Genomic DNA, 22,457 nt, shown 5'->3' with positions numbered 1-22,457 from the left:
AATGCGTGTAATAAGCATGTCGATATGGTATTCCGATGCTTAATAGATGCTAAAAAAATATACAAACATACATTCTCCAATTCCTGGTAAAGATGTGTAGTAGAATTTGTGATAACATTCCGTGACTTGCAGGACCCACATAAACATAAAAATTAACTGATAAATGGATTAAAAAAAAACGATAAAAATACCATTTGGCATTAGTTTTTTGTAGTCAACGCTGGTTGCTGCCTTTTTGTTTCCATTGGTGACGATTTACATGACTTTAATGTTTGTACTGTACTAAATATAACATTTTTGTGGATAGGGATTTTTTTTTCAAAATTCATAATTTTCTGCCCACTGTACCTTTAATAGATGCTTAACTTGCTTTGAGTATGGATGTTGTTCAGGATCAAATAAAACGGTAAGCATCGGAGGGCAATCGATTCCATCGGTGTCCTTCCCGGTGTGTTTTTCTTAGTTCTCCCCCTGGAAACTGACATGTACAATAAAGGTCGATTCGGAGAAAAGTGAGATGTTTGCTTTGGCATTTTGCTGCCGCTCGGTCCTCGAACGAGGAAAGGACGGGTGAAAAGAGCAAGAAGGGAAACCACCCTAAAAGAATGTAAGGCAATCTTTGGAAACCGGCAATTGTGCTTACGAACTCGCTGGCGATCGTCGATTGCCTAGTAACGCCATCTGTTAGAGCCATGCGAAGCTGCGCTGACAAAGAGAATGGAGTCTGTGTGCTTTCTATTTTATCATTCTTCCAAAACTGGGTATTCAGTAATGTTTTCCAACTTTATAACTTACTTTCTGTGCGTTAAGAGAGCCGCATAAGTACAAAAAAAAGAAAAACCACCCAAAAATACAAAACAGGCTAGACGACAACCGAAGGCAGCGAAATTTGATACTGGAAAAACAAATCAGTTCGAATGAAAGTCCTTGTTACGGGTGTAGGCTAATCGGCATCGTTTATTTTGCGACAAGCGCTCAAGATGAATTACCGAGGAAATTGATTTGCCTTTTTCATTTACACTCCCTGGTTGGTTGGCTTTCGTTTCGAGAGTGTTCAGTGAAGAGCCTCGCCTACCGGCGGTGTTTGGTTGAGAAGGTCGAATATTCCAGGTGGATGATGTGGAAAGATGTTTTCGGAATGGAATGTAGACGACTAATTTAAGCTCGATTTCAAGAACCAGCGCAAGCAAGCACTCTTGTTTCCCATCAGCAAAGCTTGCCGCGGGTGAAAAATTATCACGGTTACTTGGAAACGATTTGTGAGTAGAAATTTCAAAGGATCGGCATGGAGCACGGTGAACGCATGTAAAGCATCAAACCTTGGTGAGAAGGACGCGTAGAAAGGCTAACAAAATGGAATGCGAACCAGTTTTATTTTGAGATAAAGACGACCATCGAGTGATGAGACCAAAGAGCATCACGTTTGTTTTTTTTTTACCGTTTGTCAATGCTGACACACTAAATTCGAACCACTCGCCGCCACTTTGGTTCAAGGTTGGATATTCAAATCACACGACAGCTTTCCTACCAGGCTCTTTGACCTTTCCAGCGGCTTGTGAGCTTCTTCCACTACTATCAAACTCGTGGACAGTTTTGGCGACTGCAAAATATGTCCATAAGCAAAAAGAAAATTTCATCTTAAGATATTTATTGTAATGAAGCAGCATTATTTTTGTACATATACGTTTACCATTGTTATAAATAACAGTTGTTTTTGAAGTAATTTAATCCTTCTGGTAACAGAATTACCATGGATATCACAAATCACACAATGGTTTGTAAATGGTTGTCCTGTAAAGTTCCAGCTTTGGCTGTATTGACAGGCCGCTATGGTTGGCTACCAACACTCTAACGCGAATTTCAAACAAAAACAACATGTATCAATTAATCAACCGCACGTTTCATTTCAACTGGATGCAATATTTGGTAATGTTTTATTGACACATCCAATGCATTTCACTGCGATTGTTTTAACTGGGATACTATGATCATCGTTTGTTTAACATAAATCATCAATCTTTAGGTCTCTATTTTTTAAGCATTGCTGAGATGAGAATGGACTAGTGCTGTTGTTCGTAATAAAACCGTTTCGTTAACAAAAACGTATACTTTCCATGTGATGTATGTGAATAAGTCAAGTTTATGATCTTTTCTTGGCTGCTTGTGCTCGCTGTTGGTTCATAGTAGTTCAGCAACACGCGTGCTCTGGCGCTTGAAAACACTCGCTCTCAGTGAACGCCTCCGAGTCGATGAGACATGCGCAACTGCTATCGCTGGCGCCTCACTAGTAATTTATTGTTGAGGCTAGGATTTGGGAGTCGTTAAAACGCTTGGTGATTTCTATAAAGAAGATAGGCCACTATCAGTCTGAGAGTATGCTGTGTTGCTTGCTGCATTGCAAAACATTTAGTGCGTTTTCTTTAGCAAAACATTTAGCAAGTTTTATGCTGTAACATCGTTCTGGGGGAAAGATGTGAATCAAGATCACGTGTGTGTGTGTGTGTGTGTGTGTGTGTGTGTGTGTGTGTGACGACACAGGAAAATTTACTTCAGCTTCATCGCAAGAAAAAAAGGAAAACAACAATCCATCAGGAACGTCAAAGGTGTTTTTGAGCAAAGTTGAACCTAGAGCTGTCGAATATATGTTTTTCCCGACGATTTTTTCAGTTTTACTTCTGTCTGTGTTTCGGCGAACTCGCGACGGACAGGGTATAGTTGTGCGTGTGTGTGAGTGTGTTTCTCGGGAAAATCGGAGCGTAGTGTTTCACTCTAGTTGGTTTTCTACCTTGGGTGGAAAATGCGCCACCACCGGTGGAGGTATCTTACGAGGTCCGACCGAACCTACGCACCAGTACCAGCGGTATCCGCCGCAACAAGCGAGAACCAACACAGCGGGTTCTATTAATAGCGGTGGAAAATTGAACGGAAAATCAGTATCTGACTCGACCCGCACGTTGTCGTGTCGTCGTGAACCGGACCGGGAGACTTGTGTTGTGAGACGTTGTTGGGCAACCGTTTGACAGTGGGCACCAAGCGACTGCAAGGTGTGCAGACGGAGGTTGTAAGGTAGCAGCCGCGAAAGCCGCCCATTGCTCCTCTCAGACATTTTCCTGCAGATCATTCGAAGCGATCGTCGACCGTCGGACTTGTTTTCCTTTCCTGTCATCAGGCTACAGTCTGTCCCATTTCCTCGTTTGGGTTTTCGGCTGCGTACATTCGTGGTCGAGAAGTAACGAGCCTGCGCCAATTCGCCTTCGCCGGAAGATCACTGCGCAATGACGAAAAGTGCAAACACAACCAATCGGTAGGGATATTTCGCTTCACTTCACCTTCACGTGAGTGTAACCAGAAGAGAAGGAGAAAGGAAAAAAAACTAGCAAGGATAATCGACAAACCTTGCGGTGACAGGTGAGTTTTGTTTTAGTTTGATTCATAGTGTGTTTTGTATCAAGCAGTGAACAGAGATTTGGCTGAAAGAAGTTTGGTTTTTAATCCAGCTCTCTGCTACCCTATGTTTCAGTATAAGCAAGGAAACAAGGTTTTCAGGAAAAACAAGTGATAAAGACATAGACAAACGAATAATAGTTTGCAAACCGCAAACACAAATTTCACTGATTTTTTTGTGGGCAGCTGGGATAATTTCATGTTGTACATTCCTAACCCGGAATCGCATGCGCATTACTCATCTTGCTGCCTATCCCCATTTCTTCGTCTTTGGCCTCTTTTACACCCGGTTACGTTTTTGATGGGAGTCCTCCATGGAAGCTGTTTCATGGTAAAAACCCTAATCGGGATGAAATGTTGCTCCCTATCGTGCAGTTACTGTGGCAAATTTGTCTCCCATAGTCATCAGCACGCGCTTACATTTGGTTTCCGTCGGGCGTGGACAGCTGCAAGACCGGAAAGAATGTAAATATTTTTAATCGAACTGTTTTGAGCAACATCTTAAGGTGAGTAATCTCCACCGGAATTTCGGTTTCGTTTGGTATATCTCTGTTTCCATATGAGGTTGTATGATATGGTCACGTTGTAGAAATGATTTATGTTAATTATTTCTGTCAAAACCATAGACTGTGTTGTTATCTGCATCTGATTCGATAGACGAAGGCCAATGATAGTTCATATAATTACACATTAGTTCAAAATCAAAGTGATGTATTCCAGTGAGAAAAACCATCTTGCTCTAACGAAACGCTTTGATGTGATGAAGTAACACTTATTGGTAATTCTTTCTCGGGGCTTTTATGTTTTGAAGTCAACAGAAGGCACACAATCTGACCCTTTAGACTTCCGGTGGAATAAGGTTCTGCTTACCCATGCCTGCGTAAAATGTCTGGGAACGATCGGTGGATCTGCGCCATCTATCATTCGGCCGTACTGCCACCCATAAGTGCCCTACCCCAGGCCTTAGAGCTGAGGATAAAGACGCATGGAACATGCGCGGAATGCGGTAAAAGGAAAGTAAAAGGCCAAATCCAAAGTAAGAAAATGTAACGCGCACGCGCCGTCCGCGGACACCAGAGCGCCAGCTATGTAGTTCTTGAGCTGAAATGTCTGAGGAAAATCTGAGGCAGAAAGACAACAAGCAGAAAGGAACAGGAAAGCAAAGCACGGTGTGCCGGGATGGCTGTGTTTTCGTGCGCACACGTTTGCGTTGGTGAATTAGTGAACTCTACACCCGCCAGCAAATCATCACAATTGGGACGCGGCTGTCGCTCAAGAGTGAGGGGTTCCTCAGCTTCATTTCATTAACGCACACATGTACGGCGGCGTTGCGTGCAAAGCGAAGAAAACCCGTGTAAGACAGCGTGAAAATTCAATCATTGGAAAAACTGGAAAAGGAAGTTGTTTTTCGGAAAAGAGAGAAAGCGAGAGGGGAAACGACTTAAATGATGTTCGTTCGTTTGTCGGTTTCGCCCTTTTTTCCTCGCTTCAGTTCTGTTCTTGAAGGGACCTCGGAGGCGACTGCGGAAACTGCCGGAGACAGTTCGGATCGGATTTTTCTTGAAGTGCATTTTTATCCATCTTCGAACGCCATTTCGTTCCCTTTAATGAGCGCAACCGGTGAACGCATCCATCCAACCTTAAAGAACGCGGGCCGGGGATCATGGGTTGTAGAGGATTTCAGAGCCAAGGCACTGAGGAAACGGGGGTACAATTACAAGTAGATACCGTATCGAAGAAAGACGGAAAATGTCTCGATCTTCTCGGCATCTAATTGCTTCTTCATCCTTCATCGTGAACGAATGTCTGCGTGAATGCGTTTGGCATCGCGCGCGGCTGCTCGAGGGTCCGTATTCCTTTTTTGCCTCCATTTGCTCAAGATGTTATCCGTCTTCCCTCCGGGACGAACACTACCCACCAACGAAGGGGCACCGCGGCGACAAGCTGTTGCAGGCACGAGGGCACGTGCTACAGCCGCACGACGAATGCGTTTCCGGTACTGGTTTCATGTGACATGCACGTTTTAAATTGACTCTGACGATCGGCGCACACTCCGACAAAACTTACTTTCCACTTCCAGCGGGAGTGCGGGATCGGGACGTATAGTCCGAGGGATTTGTCTCTTGCCTCATGTCGGTCGCACGTTTTCCGGTAGCTGTTGGGTCGTGTTCGCTTTTCCAGCGCGGAGCGGCACTCCAGAATGGAAGAGCCGGAATAAAACAGACGGGCACCCGTCGTTTGCTGCTGTCATAATTATTACTATAAAATAGGAGTAGCGACCGAGAATGACGACTCCCTCCGTCGTCTTTGCTCTCATCGTGCTTCCTTCTTCTTGTGGTGCAAGGAAAACATACTCCTTCCCTCCACCAATGTCATCAGTCGCCTGTGTCAAAACCGTGCGTTTGCAGAAGTTTTCGCCCGTCGCTGTGCCAAGTATTTTCCATGAATTATACTTCTTCTCCTTCCATTCAATATGGTTTTCCGTTGCGCTGTGATTTTCTCCAAACGCTAGATCATCTGTAATGAGTTTGGTTTGAGAGGTTGTTTTACGGGAAAAATTTAGCTGCAAAATGCAAAAATGAGAAGATATTGTACAGCTCGGCGAAGGTTGGTGTGTCTTGTTTCGTCCACAAGCGAGTGTCATTGGAAGCCGCCCATTTGGTAAGGCGCCTCTTGTGTTGCTGTTGCTTAGACACAGGGTCAGGGAAATTTGAGGAGTCGGTGAATGTAAAACAAAGAAAATGAAAAGTGTTCGGGGAATTGATTGCTGACGTCTTTCGATATTTTGATGCAGGATAATAGCAAGTAAGTTATGACAACAGTATAAGAAATGTTACTTTAAAATATCTTATGAATAACGTGTCTTGAATAAATGTGCTTTGTGAAGATATGATGTAAAACATACAAATTATCAAATTATAGCTTTTGGTATTCGGAAAACCAAATGTTGAGAGTTTTCAACAAATGTTATGTTTAATTAAACGGCGAGCGCCAGTTGGATTACTACAAGAAGCCCGATGCAATTGGAAAACCATGTGAGAAAAATCATCTTCACATGAGTTTTAATACTTTATTTTTGCACTAGTGAAATATGTTGCGAGAGGCTATGTCTACGCGATGCTAATTACCACCATGTCTGTTGGTACGAATTCCACTCAATTGCAAATTGAGTTTTTTCCGAGTCCGCTGGCACCGCTGATACGTCTAAAGCAAAGCCGAACACAAAAATTGCCCAAACTATGTAGAGCAAAGAAACACGTACATAGATCTGAATTGATAATTGATTTAAGTAAGCTTCGGACTAGGGCAGAAGAAGTTCAACATGTTTCCGTGTCTTACTTCTTCAGTCTTTCGCGATTCGCTCATTGCGGTAATTTGTAGGAAGTGTTTCGTGATTCATTTCCATTTTCCTTTTCCATCCAAAAGAAACCCGAGGTTGTGAGGTTTTTTGAGATGGCGGTAATGAAAGTCCCCGTGTGCTTTTTTGGTGGGAAAGAGGGGAGAGGGTGGCGCTGAATAGAAGGGTATAATTGGAACAGATGCTGCTGGTAAAGTTTCGCTTTCCACATTTACATTTGCCAATCAAACAGCATGTGGAAGCATCGTGCCACGTATTGATGAACCGTCGGTGGACGAGCCCTGGCTTCCATTTGTTATTTCGAAAATGCTCTTCGTAATTTGACCGTTTTTTGCTTCCGGCGTGAATCACGCCGTCACACGTACAGGTTGAAATTTTGCCCATCTCAAGCATACAGATTAGTCGATAATACTCATTGGCGTGTGCAGATCGTCGAATTGTTGAACTCTGACTTTCAGTAGCACCGCCTGCTAACGAGTGGAATCTGTAGCGATAGGCAGAGTAATCAAATCAATGCGTTGGTAACTCTTACCGCTACCCTCGAGACACCCCCTCTGCCGGCGTCAACCGCCTGCGTCACACTTGCCGACAGATACCGGCCGGGTGGAACGGCATGACTTGTGACACACATGTTTATCGCCTTAGCGACCAAAGGACTACGACCTCACTCGGTGATCGTTGGCCCAGCCATGCCATGCCATGCCAGTCGACCAAGACGCGATCTCTCCTGCACGGTTATTTCCGCCTCTTCTCCGCTGTCCCCTTTCGACGCTCCTTCGCGTTCGTGTCATCCACAGGCAAACAGCTGTGGTGGTACCGCCAGCAAGATTCCCCGAGGAGCATTTAAGGCTGTTTTCTAACATCTGGCTGGAGTGGTGTTCCGTTAGCCTCGGCGAGTGCCTCTTGCCAACCGCTACCTCCCAGGACTGTCGACCAAGCAAGTCAACTGCCACAAGACATCATTTTAAAAATTCCTCACAGGGGACAATCTGAAATCATTTCGATGGCTCGCGGTGCTGTGAAGCATACGGACAGGATTTGAGATTCATGATTCAAAGCATCTTCCCGGTGGGCTTGCCGACAGTTTGGTAGGTGGCTTGCGTTGATCTTTGCAAGAGATACTTGGCCCGAAACATGCTACCGAGTGCAAGCCTCTTTTCATTGCATCTGGCTGAGCAGTAAGGAGATTGCATGCTTTGTAAAATGATTTAATTTTACAAATATCAAATTGGTTTTGTGAAGGAATAGCAGTTTATGGATCTTGTTGCCCGTCCAACGTTCGGAAAGGGTTCGGACTATTGCGGTTCAGAGCATCGGAACGGCAGCCACGACCAAAAATGAACATCACACGAGCGAAGTTTGACTCGGCCTTCCATGACAATGCGTGATCGTTAAAAGGCAGATGTGTGCAAACTGTGTGCAGGATCGTGAAACCGTTTTCCCTGTTTTTTTTTTTTGTTTCCGCCGAAACGTGAGATGCCCCGCAAGCGCATATTGGATGTTTTATAGCCATCCGGATGCAGTTGCCAAGGGTCGTACCCAGCAGGCAGCAGAACGCACCGCGGTACAAATGCAGTGTGGTTTGAGTGCGTTCGTAAGAGTTTTATGGGCAGCAAAAACTAAACGATGGTACCATTTGAAGGCACGCGCAAACCTACGCCCTCCTTCGGGTATTGGTCTGGGTATTTGGAGTATGAAACACGCCCGCGACTGGCCAACAACGAAGCATCGACGATGGCAGTTTGAAACATGCCTCAAACACCCTCGGTTTCTATCGAGCAAACGCAGTTGTTGGTAGTTTGTGGTGCACAAAGTAAACAACACTCCTGTGGGAGATAGTTTTAGTGGTAATTGTTTTGTTGGGCTTTGGTATTTTTTTTTGTAGTGAGTTATTGTGGTCTATGACACTTAACAATATCTTGTGCCACATATGCCTAGGTTGTTGTTTTGTTCCGTTAAACCATGTACGCACAATTCATGCACTTTCGTGCTATTAAATTCTCTATTAAAACGTTTCATTTATAATTGAAAACCAGATGTAATTCCGTATAATACTCATTGCAAAACAACCTCATGCAACAGGTACTACAATCGGTAGAAGGATGTGTTTTGAGCAGAGAGAAAATGTATACTCTCATTAATCGTGCTTTTCCGACTAGGCATATGTATTGGCATTCATCCCGATAGGTGTCTCGCACACCATCACACCGGCCAGAGATCAATGGCAAAAAGCAGGCTAATGGAACCCTCGAAAAACGTTATTTGAGCGGAAGCTTTTCCGTTCGTGTTCGGGGCGCTCCGCTTTGCTGCTTCGCTTGGGTTCGAGGTAATGGCCACATCTAATCCCGCCACATCCTCGGGGTGTTGTCTACAACGCTTTGTTGAATATGGGGTTTGTGCTGGGCAGTGCTTACCGCTCCGTTTGCTCAAATGCTCCTTTCCGCTCCATTAGTTAGGTTGGATTCGTATAGCCAATGTACAGCTGGGAAATAGCGAGGATGAATCCTTTCATCTCATATGCCGGGGAGCGCCCATGCGGACGAAAACGTGACGTGCGAGAATCAACTGGGAGCAACAACACAACAACAAGTCTCGAGTTGAATGTTATAGTACTAAAAGTTTGAGGTGCAGTATTTTCTCCTTCTCAGTAATTGCTGAAGAGTTTAAATAAAAAAACAACAGGTAGCTAGGCTAATATCGAAAACCACAAAACCATAGCAGAAATATCCGCCCTCATAGTGTTGGGAATGTATCCTTTTGGTATGCATTTGGGCGGAAAAGCACGACAACATACTTTTCCTTTAGCAAAGTAGCTGTTGTTCTGTGGTCAGGGTAGTAGATAATTGAATTCAATGTAAATCAATTCTACTTTGACGTAAATTGAAAAATCTCGTGCTTCCCACTCGTGTGTGAGAGCATTTGGTCAGACGGAGTATGTGGCCATTTGTGTGCGTGTGACTGTTTGTACACCGGTCGCCTACCCTGCGTCTTGTTGTACCTTTATTATTCCAAGCAGCTGAGAGAGATCAGCTCTGCATTCAGCTACAGATTTCGATTATCTTCCTATCTGCTGCCAGAGTTGGGTCAACTACTACTACCACTGGCACACGTTAGTGATGGTGTGCTCCACGATAAAACCTCCAACATGTGCCGTATCGACCGCCAGAATTCGGCCCTTAGGAGTAACGATGAGGAAAAAAAAAAGTGTTAGAAGAGACATAGAGAGAGAGAGAGAAAGAGAGATGAAGAGATAGAGAGGGAGAGAGGGAAGGTAAGGCCGAGAGCAAGGGTGACCAAGGCAACAAGAATCTCACCTATTTGCTCCGTGCGAGGTTAAAAGGATGAACTTACTGCCATTCTGTTGAGACCAATACTTGGGATACAACACGTCTTAAGTATTGACGTTTTCAAGCCGTAAGGATTAAATTCATTCAAAAGGATTGTGCTGGATTCAAATGAAACGCATAATTTGGGGAGCACGTTCTTCAGGGTGTACTTGTAGATATGTACACGTGTGACGGTTGCTTGTGGTATGTAGGTCAATCCGTTCGTTGTAGGCAATTATTGATCACACTCTGTGGGCTTGGATGGGATTATTTTGACCCTGACGCTAATCTTTGCGCTTGCCTTTTTCCCATACTCACCCGAACGCTACGACGGATGTCCTGATTGAAAGCATCGTCCGCCCTAGACTGAGGAATTATTCATGCGAATGTACCGGAGACTTGGAAAATCGATAGATGTATGCAAGATTCATGTTTCCCATCGATTACCATCCAGGATTCCGTTTTTATGTTGTTTTCAAAATCATCAAAAGCATATTCTTGCACTAAGGTGGAAACAAATTGGTAAAGGCTTCTGATACGAATTCGTTAGCTATTGCTTCGTAACAAATCGAACCAACACAAACATGCAGCAAAGGGGAGACATTGAGTTGTATAATTTTACTGCCCTTTGCGTCAGGTGTTGTTCTATCAGGTTCTGTCAACATGAATTATGAAGAAATAACAAAAGGTAGACAATGCTCCATTCTTGACGATGTTTTGAGTTGAAACTCGGAGCGCGAAGTAGAGTGGGTAAAAGACAAGACTTCGTTATCGATTTGGGTGTGTTTTAAAATTTTAAACCATGCCCAATGCGTGCGTGAATGTTTTGGAAAAAGGTGGATACCGCACCGCCAGGACGGAGGTAGGCCTCCCGCTGTGATGAGGACAACGATGGAAAACTAGCATGCGATGATATTAATGGTCGTGTTGCATCTCCAGCTCGATCGAAGGAAACCCAGTCGAACGGCTTTTTTACCGTACTCTGTCTTGTTCGTTCTCGCTTTCTCTTCTCAGCCGCCAGATCGATGCGGCGGCACATGAGGTTTTGAATGTCCAAGTCCCACGTGAACGCAACACAACGCGTGTGGCCCACCGTGCGTCTCCATCATGTAGGGGGCATTTGCTCCTCCTCTTGCCTCTCGCTTCCACAAATCCGATCTCTTTTGTCGTATGGTGCAGCTGTGGCCATAAGCCAGTCCAGGTTATCCATATCGCATGATGGTGTGTACTGCTCCGCATGCAGAGAAAGAGTACAAGAGAACCACAAACTGGGACGAACAGTCGTTGTACTGCACAGGTTTGGTTTCCCGCAGAGAAATCTGTTCCTAGTGGCACCGAAAACACAATGGTGGCGAAGCAACCATGCGGTATGAAGACGAATCAACAAACATTGCATTGGGACTTACGGGTAGGGGCACACGTTGGTCATGATTTACCAACATTGCCAGGAGGGACGAATTATCGTAACATATGCCGCTCACAAATCATTTTCCAGCTCATCTTCGGCCATGGACTGTGCGTTTGACGTCTTTCTCTGATGTGACCGTGCGAGAGAATCTCGCGGTCCGATGTGAGACAATCCGATATTGTTTTTCACGAGCAGTGAGAGTGAATACTACTCGTACTCGTGCAGTTCAGCAACAAACAGCGCTAGAGGGGATGAGTACAGGCAAGGATCAACGGCACACACAGCTGCTGGATAGTCCTATCGAGCACATTGGTTGACTAGCGGCCGCACCATGCCGGGAACCATTGTTCCTTTTTGGTTTGAATAGAAACAGTCTGTTTCTATTCTTAACAAATTAATTCGTCGAGTAGAAATTACAATTGGAAATGGTGCCCATGGTACCCACGACGGGTTGGTGATTGTTTCATGAACCTTACTATTCGAGTGATAAAGAATCTTTCGAGGAAAAGATCGTGTGGGGGTTTCCCGCATCCGTATGTGCGCAGACGGAATGCAAAACGACTCGTTTTGGTTGTGATAAGTTTTTAAGCACGCATTTTTTCGTCAAACTAGTGTTGACAACCATTAGTGGGACGTATGGAGATCGAAAAACATTCACGAAAATACACAAATACACATACAAGTACATTCACATAAACGGGCGGATACAGACACATACGTTCACTGGCGTAAGAACTCACATCCGACGTTTTCATATTCCACAATGCGACACGCAGAGAGGATGGAATTTTCCATTAACATATACAAGCAGCGGCTGAGTTTTGTGCGAAAATTCTACCTTAAATAGTCCTGTTTTTGCGTGCTCTATGCTCGAAAAGAATCATCGCAGCGAATTAGTGCAGCTAAAAATTAATTGCACTACCAATCGCAAAGAAAGGTTGTCAGAAACGAAACGGGAGTGTTGAAAAAGAAATTTTGAAACGATAGTGATATGTGTTTATCAATTCAAGGACACGAGCAGGACGAACATTGCACACACTCGACCAAGTGTACTCGCTAAAAGGCGAGAAAAACATCGCCGCATTCTGCTCATGGTTCGGATTGCTCACTCCTCACTGCACTGCTCCTCACACTAGTGGAGTCTCAGCGAGTGGAATCTTCCTCATCGTCACTGGTAGTGATAAGAGGAACGGAAATCATCGAACTCGTCGGACATTGGCGTTGAGATTGGTGGACTGCTCCTCGCGCCAGCTGCGTGTGGTGGTATATCTATCCCCGAACAGCTAGAAGTTTCTGTAGCTGTATGCGCGATCTCTCTTCTGCCACATACTGGGAAGGGCATGCACAAGCGCACCGACTCACAAAGTCTCGGCCCGCTTCGTCTTGGCTCGGCTCATCTTGACGTTGCTTGCCGACATCTGACACCGCGATCGTCTCATCGAGGACCCCGCGAGGCGCGCGCAGAACTCTCGCGGTTCGCTCGCTGCCAGAACGCACGAAGTCGTTGCTCGTGACGGAGGTACCTCGGAAGGCAGCAGCAAACGTCGCGGTTCCGTCGCGCAAACAGTTAAATTGGCTCGCGTACAGCGCGCGGACGTAGCACCTTTTTTGTGCGGCTTTCGGTTGTGCAAAGGCTGCCCGGCCTCGACCAGAGCGCCATATTATAGTGCAAATGGCAGCTGCTGCTGCTGCTGCTGCTGCTGTTGTTGGTGACATCACAAGCATCGGGTGACGCCAAGAGTGGTCCATCTCGGAGAATAGCGACGAAGTAGCGAAAGGGAAAGAGACGGCAACGCACGTTGTGAGCTTCTTCTTTCTTAACCGTTTGCCGGTGATAATGTGTAAGCAAGTGTGATTTTAGCTTAAAGGAAACGAAAAAAAGCCAGTGTTTTGGGGAAGGGGGGGAGGTTCGCGTTTGTCGCACGCGCCGTCATGCTTCTGTCCGGTCGTCTGTGTTATGAAGTCGGCAACGTAAACAAGGAATTTGAATGTCTTCAACACGGCCCGGTCTAGAGACACAGCAGAAAATAGTGTTTGCGTATTGGCGCTTTGCGAAGATGAAAACTGGATAACAAGAGCTTGCCTCTGCTTCTGCGGCGACACTCCAACGAATCGTCGTCCTAAGAGTTTGTTTCGCGCATTGGCGATGGCAAACTTGTCAAGCTCATTGGGGCGGCCTGATTTATAGTACGTATAAATTAGAAAAGATTAGGATACGACGACCATTCCCACACATCGACGATGACGCGCTGCCGGTGCTTGGATTCGATTTATCAGTGACGTCAACTGTAACCGCTGGCCGGGCTTATCTTCGGACTGGAAGCGATCACAATTGTAAATGTGAGGCTCAATGAAACACCTCTCGTGCTCGATGTGCGAATTCGTGAATGGAAGTGCAAACAAAATATTAAAGGCAATCGCGAGCACGGAGACCGCTCTCCATTTTCTTCGAGTGTCAAATGTGGGTTCCCTAAGCCTGGAAAAGCACGGCGTTGCAAACTATACTGACATCGGGAATCGTGGAGTGTGACGTGCATTGAATGTTTTCTAATTTTATTCTGATATGAACCTAAACTTGTATTGTGACACCAATTTGGGAAAAAAAACCAACAGATTTACATTATATCACATCTACTGACGTCATGCTAGTTGTTCTGCTCGTTATACAATAATTGTTATCCTGTGTGTTAACATATAGATTCACTTATATACATCGAAGATCGGTATCAATCTGTTGACACAATGTGAGTTGCTTTTTTCTTATCACACACGAATCGAAACATTCGCAACAGTTGATCATTGCACGAATGTGTGCGGGAAATCTTACAAATGTTTACTACCTCTTCCGGTTCGGGAAAAAATGACCCAAGAAATCATCCCAAAAACTGTTTTGCCTGTGCAAGCTTATTATTAGATCCCATTGAAGAGGGCTACGAGTTCTACTACGAGTGAGGTGATGTTGCCAAATGGTCGTGTTGAGAAGGGTTTAATGCTTGTTATTATTAGTGCGACGGTGGTCATACATTACTTGGGAAACCCCTTTTTAACAAAAATAGTACAAGAAATGACGCCAAAAGCGGCACAGTTTATCAATGCGTGTGTTAAACATGCGTTTTATTTGTGAGAAGTGTATTAGTTTTATTTGAAGCTGTAGAAATAAAAATGTAAGAACATTTTAATTTTCTGAACTTCAACGGACAACATAAATTTGAACTATGGCATTGAAGTACTGGTTGGTGTTAGAGTATAGAAAGCGTACATTGACTTGCAAGGAGATTGCCAACAAAATATTTAACAAATCATGGCATCTTGGAAGTGTTGCAACGACTTCAAAATATGTGTAACAATGTTATACTTCTTATGGATGCTTAGATCTGTATAACATTGTGAATAACAGTTATGCTTTAATCCACTTCACGGTGCATTAATTATTGGACGGTGCATTAATTATTGTGCTAGATTTTATTTAATTTGGGAAGAGGCAAACGGTAATACCTCAAAAACAATTTTAAAGCGAACGCAATGTTCATTCTTTCCTACATCCTATGTGTTGTTTCCCTTTCAGACTCACATCGATCGATCTTAGGTAAAACTGTTGAGCCGCCTCGATTGCCACCGTCAATCACTAAGAGAAGCAACCAGCCTTGCCGCAAGAAAAAAGCAAACACAGAGTGAAGCATTGCGATGGCTCGATGGCAGAAGAATTTGTGCGGGAGGACCCTTTGGCCCTAACGGTATTACGTACCGCCGTTGCATAATAAAGTACGCAGGGATACAAAGAGGGAAGGAAAGATGTAAAGGAAAATACTTAATAAAAAAACTCTTCAGACTAAGGGGATGGTAGGCGTGGTGAGAGTTGTAATGATGATTGTTGTTGTAGGTTTGTGCGGGTGGAGCAGGATACTGGAAAGGTTAATGAGGCAAGGGCAGTATAGCAACAGGAGGCGTTCGTTTTTCTGGAGAGGCTTACTTGCTACTTGAATAATGGAGAACGCTCATAATAAAATGATCTTACGCGTTTGCCGAAGAAGGATATAGGCCTGCCAGTATTCCTAACGTAGACCGAGAAAAGGGATAGAGAACCGGTTTTCTTTCTCTAACCCGTTTCGAACTCCTCAGGGTTGCATAAATAATCAATTGCTGTGACCTTCGGCATGTTCCTGGCCTCGTTCACTCTGCTTTGCTTGTCACGATTTAGTGAGTGGCCGTTAGAGGTAACAAATTTTTGAAAAAAAAAAACGCTAGATGGCAACCAAAAACGTGAAAAAACCCCAAACCAATTGAAATAGAACGATTGTTTGAAGAACACGCTGCCATTGTATTGTTGGTAGGCACTGATTTTCTGTTTGCTCTTATATGTATCGAGTCGCTCGGTAGGAAAGCATTTTCTCACTGGCAGCTCATTGCTTCGCGCTTTCTCTTTCTCACTCCCTCGCTCGCTCTTTTTCTCTCATTCTTGCCTTCTTTCACGCTGTGCTTCATTTGCTCACCATTTATGACCATGACATTCGCTCTGGCTGCCACGAAACGACGCGCACGAACGTTCTTCAGTGCGTGTGATACGACGACAAAAAACGGAAAAACCTTCTTGCCGTTAGTCCCAAGAGGCGGATGTGGAGCTATTTGAAAACATAATGGAAATTTACAGCATATTTCCCGTTTTCCTGCTGCTCACGCTTCCGCCCGATCGAATAGTCAGGGAGCTAGGGAGAAAAGCTAAGAGAAACAAATATGGAGGCGTTTCCGCGGTGGTTGACGCTACAGAGCTTGCAAGGTTTCCACGTAGCTCAGGGTCAAGATTCAGACGGAAAAATATCGAACTGGAAGCTTGTCGTCAAACACACTACCAAACGGAGGTACTGAACCTTGTGTATTCGTACCCTGTGCATACCGGTAGGCGTCAAACTCTTGAGACGTCCGTGATTGCCTCACGGTGAAGGTTCAAGGGAAAGGCTGGACGAACCGACGGAAAAATAGCGTTCGATTTATACAACGTGGTTTAGTAGATTCTTTTTCAAAATCTAATAATTTTCTTCTCAAATCCAATTGTTCATCAGTTCAAGTGAGTTCAATCAGTTATATAACGGAATGAAAAAAAGTATTTGAACAGCTTTTTTCACTCAAATGTTCTCCACAGTCGACTGAAAATACCAGGCGTCTCCATTGAAAAACACCAGGCGCCTCCATTAACACATTTTCTCGATCGCAACACTCGTTAGTGGCTTTTGCTGTTAATTGCATTCATTCACATGAATTCAAGTTGCTTCAGAATGATGTTTGATGGAGATAAACAAAACAGATATTTTTTTAGAATGTAATCAGTGCTCAAGATACTGATTTAAGGATATTATCAAACAGTTCGTTCCTGTTTAAACCAGTTTGCCGCATCGAAAAACCAAATGAATAGAGGAGTATCGGTTGGTGGATGGATTGATAGTTGTATGGAAAGACGATGAAGGACCATTTTGGTTCAGTGAATCCAAGAAAACAAAAAAAAATATCTTTTGTTAAACTGTAACAATGTATTCAGTAGCAGCAACTGCGAAAACAAAACAATAAAAGGATAGATGAGAACTTCTTAGAGCATGGAAACGGTTCTTATTGCCTAAACGGAGATAAACTGTATCGCATCGTAAAGGTGGAAAACACCGTTGGCGTCGAGAAAGAGCAGGCAGTTGTAGGGTGCGAGGGGGGTATCTCGTTCAGTTTGGACGTTAATGTCGGTTGACTTGGTCATTTTTCTTTCCGGTTCTTTCGTGTGCCTTCATCCCATCACGAAGTCCCGTCGTTGGCGTAGCCGTTATTTTTCTTCTTTTCGTGCCGTACATTCCACGTCGCCTTTTGGATGCGGTGGAGTTGAATGCTGCACCTCGCTATCGTGATCATGCGTCTCGAAACATTCTATCAACCGCTCAACGGGCACTTTCCCTCTGGTTAATGCTACTGGCAAGGGAACGGGACCGAAGAACGCCCGACCAAATCCCACAAAAAGTAGACCTTTCTGTAAAGTTCCTCCGGTTTCCGAGTACGTTTTAGAATCAATTTTCTCTTCTCACAAAAAAGAGGGAAAAATAAATTAAAACCTGGTGGCGACGGGATAGCGACAGAATTTATCGCTGACTTGCACAAGCGCGCGCACACGCTTTTCGCCAGAGTCGTCTTAAGGAGCACGGTGGAACTAACACAAGAGACGATCGTATGAGTGGGAAAGCGGAGATGTTAACGGCGGTTGTCCCGTGTCTTGCCCCCCTTCGATCGGTGAATGTCATTTTTTAGGACCCTGCGATCCGTGCACAAGAACAGCTGCAGACTGAGACGATCCGGCGATAGACACTTAGAAAAGCGCAGACGCAATAGGAGCAGTCGAAGAAAACAAACCGACCAGAGATATATAACACAGCGTAAGAGTACGTTATACGTGCGCTAGCTTCGTGGTGGAAAACTAAGAAAAAGCGAGCTGTGAAACACGATGTTTGATGGGAAAGAGAGAGAGAGAGCACGAAAAAGATGGTTGCCGTTGAGAGAGCAAAAAGAAAAAGTAAAACGGCACATAATAGCGTGATCTTCTCATGGTGGGACGATTCGGACCTGACTCAGATCGTCTCGACTCCTTGTCGTGGCAAATGATTGCTCGATGGCGGGAACGGAAAAGAAATTGTCTTTAAGGCAGCATTTCGTACACCGTATAATGTTGGATTTGGTTTAGCAAAAGGCGCATATCTCTTGTGCACGGCTCACTACTACTACGCTGCGCAATTTTACCGTGTATAATTTAAAGACGTAGTTGTTAGCTACCGTAAAACGCGCAGCAGATGTAAAAGTGACGGAGGTTTACACCGCATGCGAGACGAAACGATGACACCAACACTGTGTTTTTCGGGCTGCGATGTATGATGGAACCACCCCTCTTCTCTATCCTGCTCGCGGTTTTCAACGTTACACGCGCTTCGAGCATTTGCCAAGTAGATACCTCCGTATTCCACGCTTTGGTGGTAAAGCGTCACACGATTTATGTATTAAACATTATCATTTTCCTATTCCGCACACTTTGTGACACGGAAAAATTGGGAGCCAATAATCATAAAGGTTGTTAAATGGGATAGTACAAATTTACAGCTTCGCTAATCGGTTGCTTTATTCAACAGAAGTTTAGTTTTTCATGTACATTTTACGAGACTATGAGCATCGTGCACGATCTTATCCTATTGCATAACTGTTGAAAACTTAAGCATTGGGTAAAAGTTGATAAAATATGGATATCCATGCGAGTTGATATTGTATAGATGGTTAACGTTTTAATCTGTAGTATAGATGGTTAACCTATATATGATTCAGACAGAGAAAGTACATGTGTATCTGTAAAAGAAAAAGAAGCACGCTGCCAACGGATCGTAAAGCTATTCCATGTGAAGTAGCATGAGCAGAAAGAATAGTTTTCCAAGTAAAGAAGAAATTATTGTTTTTTGGCGTTTTGCCTGGAAAACTAAAAAAAATAACCCAAGCCGTGGTCTCAATAGGAAAAATCAGTTCACAGACAACTTGAGATCGAAAAAAAAACATTCGATGCGAGTGGAACGAGATTTTTCTAAAGTTTTCCATCGTTGCGCCTCACTTCGCGTTACATAGCCGTCTTCATCTTCTGGTGTGTTCATAGCTTCACCTGGATTGACAGAGGATGAGCCGGCGTATGCGAGGGATCGACTTTTTTGGGTCCTTTTTCACAAGAACACATCCCTTCGTCAGACTTGTCTCTCTCCCCAAACAACGAGGAAGTCGGCATCGGGCGAAGCGCGCCTGACCGCGAGACACAACCATGTCAGCCAACTACGGGTTGAGAAAAGTAAAAACACGTAAAGTGCAGAGATATGTGGCCCTCTGCGGACGGGACGGGAATATTCAGCCCGGCTGTTGTAGCTTGGCAGGCTAACAAACGGTTGCTTACGGTGGGCGATGAGGAGAAGGGAGTTGGGATGAAGCGCCAAATCGTTTACTAGTCGATGTGTATGTGTGTGCGTGAGTGTGTGTGTATGTGTTTGTGTACGACGAAGATGCTGAGGGTCGTCTGCGTCGGTAAAGTCTGACTAGAGAGATCGTCCAACCAAGCCTTAACCCTTAACAAAACAAGGACTGTAGAGTGAAGATAACAGTAATGATTGATCTTTGACAGTTATCGCAAACATGTTCAGTGCACACAGCTTACATTTGCGAGAAGATCGTTGTTGAAGTCGTACTGAAAAGGTATTGGATGAAATTTAAACCCCTGCAACAGAAGGGTTCCGATTTCCTCGACAAGGTGCAGAGAAAGAAGTGACGAGCGTGGAAATGTTTTTCCTTTCGAGACCAACTCAGGGCATCTTACCTAACGTCGGCTCGGTGCCAAATGCGTCGTCGATGTCTCCACACACTGTCCTATTCACTCCCGGTCTCCTGATCGTGCTACTCACTTTGCCGTTCGTCAACTGGCATTCTTAGCAGAGTCTTCGGATCTGAGCCAGTTCCGCTCTAGCCGTTTGTCGTCTAATAGCGGACCATTTTCGCTGTTCGCCTTTTTTTTTGCTATCGTATGATAGGCCTCTTGGTTTCATTGTTGGTATTAAGGGTGCACAGAGGAACTGTACAAGATGGAGGAAAATAAAAACCAACCAAAGTTCACTCGCGTTTGTCTCTGGAAATGTCCAAGTGTAGAAGGCACAATGGAAAGAAGTCTGGGTTTTCGCTATTTGTTGCTCACTAATTGCTTTTTGCTAGCTCAAAGAAAATCAGATTAAATGTGTTCTACAAAACATAAAACTACATTCAGCACGAAAAAAACATTCTATCCAGCAGTGTGTGCAAACATCGGTTTTTTCAGATCGGAAATAGGCAATTTGCTATAAGAGATCAAGACTGATTCACAAGCGAAATCTTGGGTGAAACAGTAGTCAAAAAGAATACTTCTTTGCGGTTGGAAAAGAACCCTTCACGCCGCGCCAGAAGACTACCTCCCGTCGAATGGTGCCAATGGTACGTGTCAATATACGGAAATCACAATGGGACAGAGGAGAGCGCAGAGAGAAGCGTTTCCCCTCACGTTTTTGTGATGCCTCAAACAAACGCAAAAGTAAGTGACTACCAATTTAGCAATAATTATCGGTTGACTTGGTTGTCAGCAGAACGGATCGGAGTTTAAATTATTGGTTAGCAGGTTCTGCCTTGTCCGGGGATTGCCGCATCGTTTGAGTGCTTCAGTTTGAGTCACGAGCAAGGGCAGGTTTCTTTCCACAAGGAAGCCAGTTTTCGGCAGCTTGGCTGGCGTGGAATGTGCAAATTAAAGGCCGTGACTTTTCACCTAACGGCACCGAGCCTAGCTTTAGCGTAAACCTTGGAGCTGGATGTTTCAATCCTTTGGGTAGGAAAACAGGTTCGTTCCGAATTCCATTTTCAGCCTTGGCGATACATGATTTTATTGATTAGTTGGGAAACGTTGTTTTTCACTCTGTTTGCTCGTTGGAAACTTAATTCTTATAATTAATGGGAAATATAGTAACATACTAGTGTTATAAATCCTTCTTTTACCAATATGTAAATTAAAAATGTCACATCCTAGTAAATTTAAAAACGTCTTGCTTTGGCTATCTACTAAAGGAGCTTATTAATGGAGTGGATTAATGCTGCAAGTCTGTGATGAATTCGCGTGCGTTTAGTTAAACTCACATAAAGTGCCAACCCTGGGGTCATAGAAGGTAAAAGACACACACACAAAAGAGATAGAGAGAGCGTCAGGGCAAAGCACAAAAAATCGAATGAAGCAATACAAGCAAAGGAGCATGTATGCAAAGCTCTGCATTTGCTTTGTTCGCATGTCCGAGCTCTATCTTTCCCTCCCCTTCGATACGTACCATGCCCTTTGGACGCCTTTTGACCCTAGCCATTACGTTGGCATGCGATTCTAGCTGGCCTTTTTCTAACGCTCCTTCAAGGTCGAGGACTTATTGTGCCGCTGGTAAAGGAATGGAGTGTATTTTTTCCATTTCTTCCTCTGTTCGTCCTTCAGTCCTTTCACGTTGTTGATACCTTCGCGGCAGTGTCGGCATCCAGCCGATGGTGGCACGCATTTTAAATGTCACCTCACCGGAGAAACCGCGCCGGGAAATGGAAGCTACGTAAGCGATTTACAACGTATTTAGTACCGTTTGCTGCATTGCTTGGTTGCAGCAAAAAGGCTCTTCGGGAAATGAATAAACATTCAAAAATGCTAAACAGTGAAAATAACAGTACAGGCGTGTTCCAAGCCTGCGGGTTCAAACATATTAATCACAATACAACCATACAAACATACCTCTGTTTCTCGATGCTACACGTTTTTTTTACATCCCACATTGCCATCACTTCTAATGTATGTTTCTTGATTTTTCCTCCCTTCCTTTCTAGCAAAGTTGTACATGTGCACTAATACTTATAGCTGAATCTATTGCTCACCGGTGACATTTGACGATGCTCGCATATTAAAGCTACTGCAGGACAAAGTGGGCAACCAGGTGAGCTGTAGTGTGTGGCTGGAAATTGGAAGAGTAACATCGGTTTGCGGCCAGGTGCAAGTGAATTGCAGTTTGTTCGGTCAAGGGTGGTAAGTCCTTCATCTTGACCAGTTATACGGGGACCACCCCATGGGTCGCAGTTGTTAGAAGGCGGTCATTCACTTATCGTGCCATCGCTTATCATGAAACTTTGGATAAAACTGGAAGAAATACTCAGTAACGAGCGGAAAGTGGAGAACCAGAAGTGAAACCGTCGAAAGAATTCGTTGAGAGGCTGGTAATACTGTCCGGATTTATTTGGGCGGATCGTTCGGCGGAAATCACAGCGATTAAGACAAGACTGTTACGATGGGCCGAAAAAAGATACAGATTTCCCGGATAACGGACGAGCGGAACCGACAGGT

The 22,457-nt window shown here is 44.4% G+C and overlaps 1 protein-coding gene across 3 annotated transcripts in view; it reads left to right on the top strand.

The window, feature by feature from the left end:
- Positions 1 to 22,457, top strand: part of LOC131262573 (myocyte-specific enhancer factor 2) — a 35,111-nt gene that overhangs the window by 9,182 nt on the left and 3,472 nt on the right. For 2 of the 3 annotated variants that reach the window (XM_058264615.1, XM_058264613.1), the window contains exon 2: positions 21,947 to 22,455. In XM_058264615.1, the coding sequence (XP_058120598.1) occupies positions 22,402 to 22,455 (54 nt within the window). In that variant the 5' untranslated portion in view covers positions 21,947 to 22,401. The remainder of the gene's footprint in view (positions 1 to 21,946; positions 22,456 to 22,457) is intronic. The other variant, XM_058264614.1, reaches the window with a different exon arrangement.

The sequence above is a fragment of the Anopheles coustani genome, chromosome 2, assembly GCF_943734705.1.
Source record: "Anopheles coustani chromosome 2, idAnoCousDA_361_x.2, whole genome shotgun sequence".
Lineage (NCBI taxonomy): Eukaryota > Metazoa > Arthropoda > Insecta > Diptera > Culicidae > Anopheles > Anopheles coustani.
The sequence above is the reverse complement of the archived record's forward strand: the minus strand, read 5'-3'. Positions and strand labels throughout refer to the sequence as shown.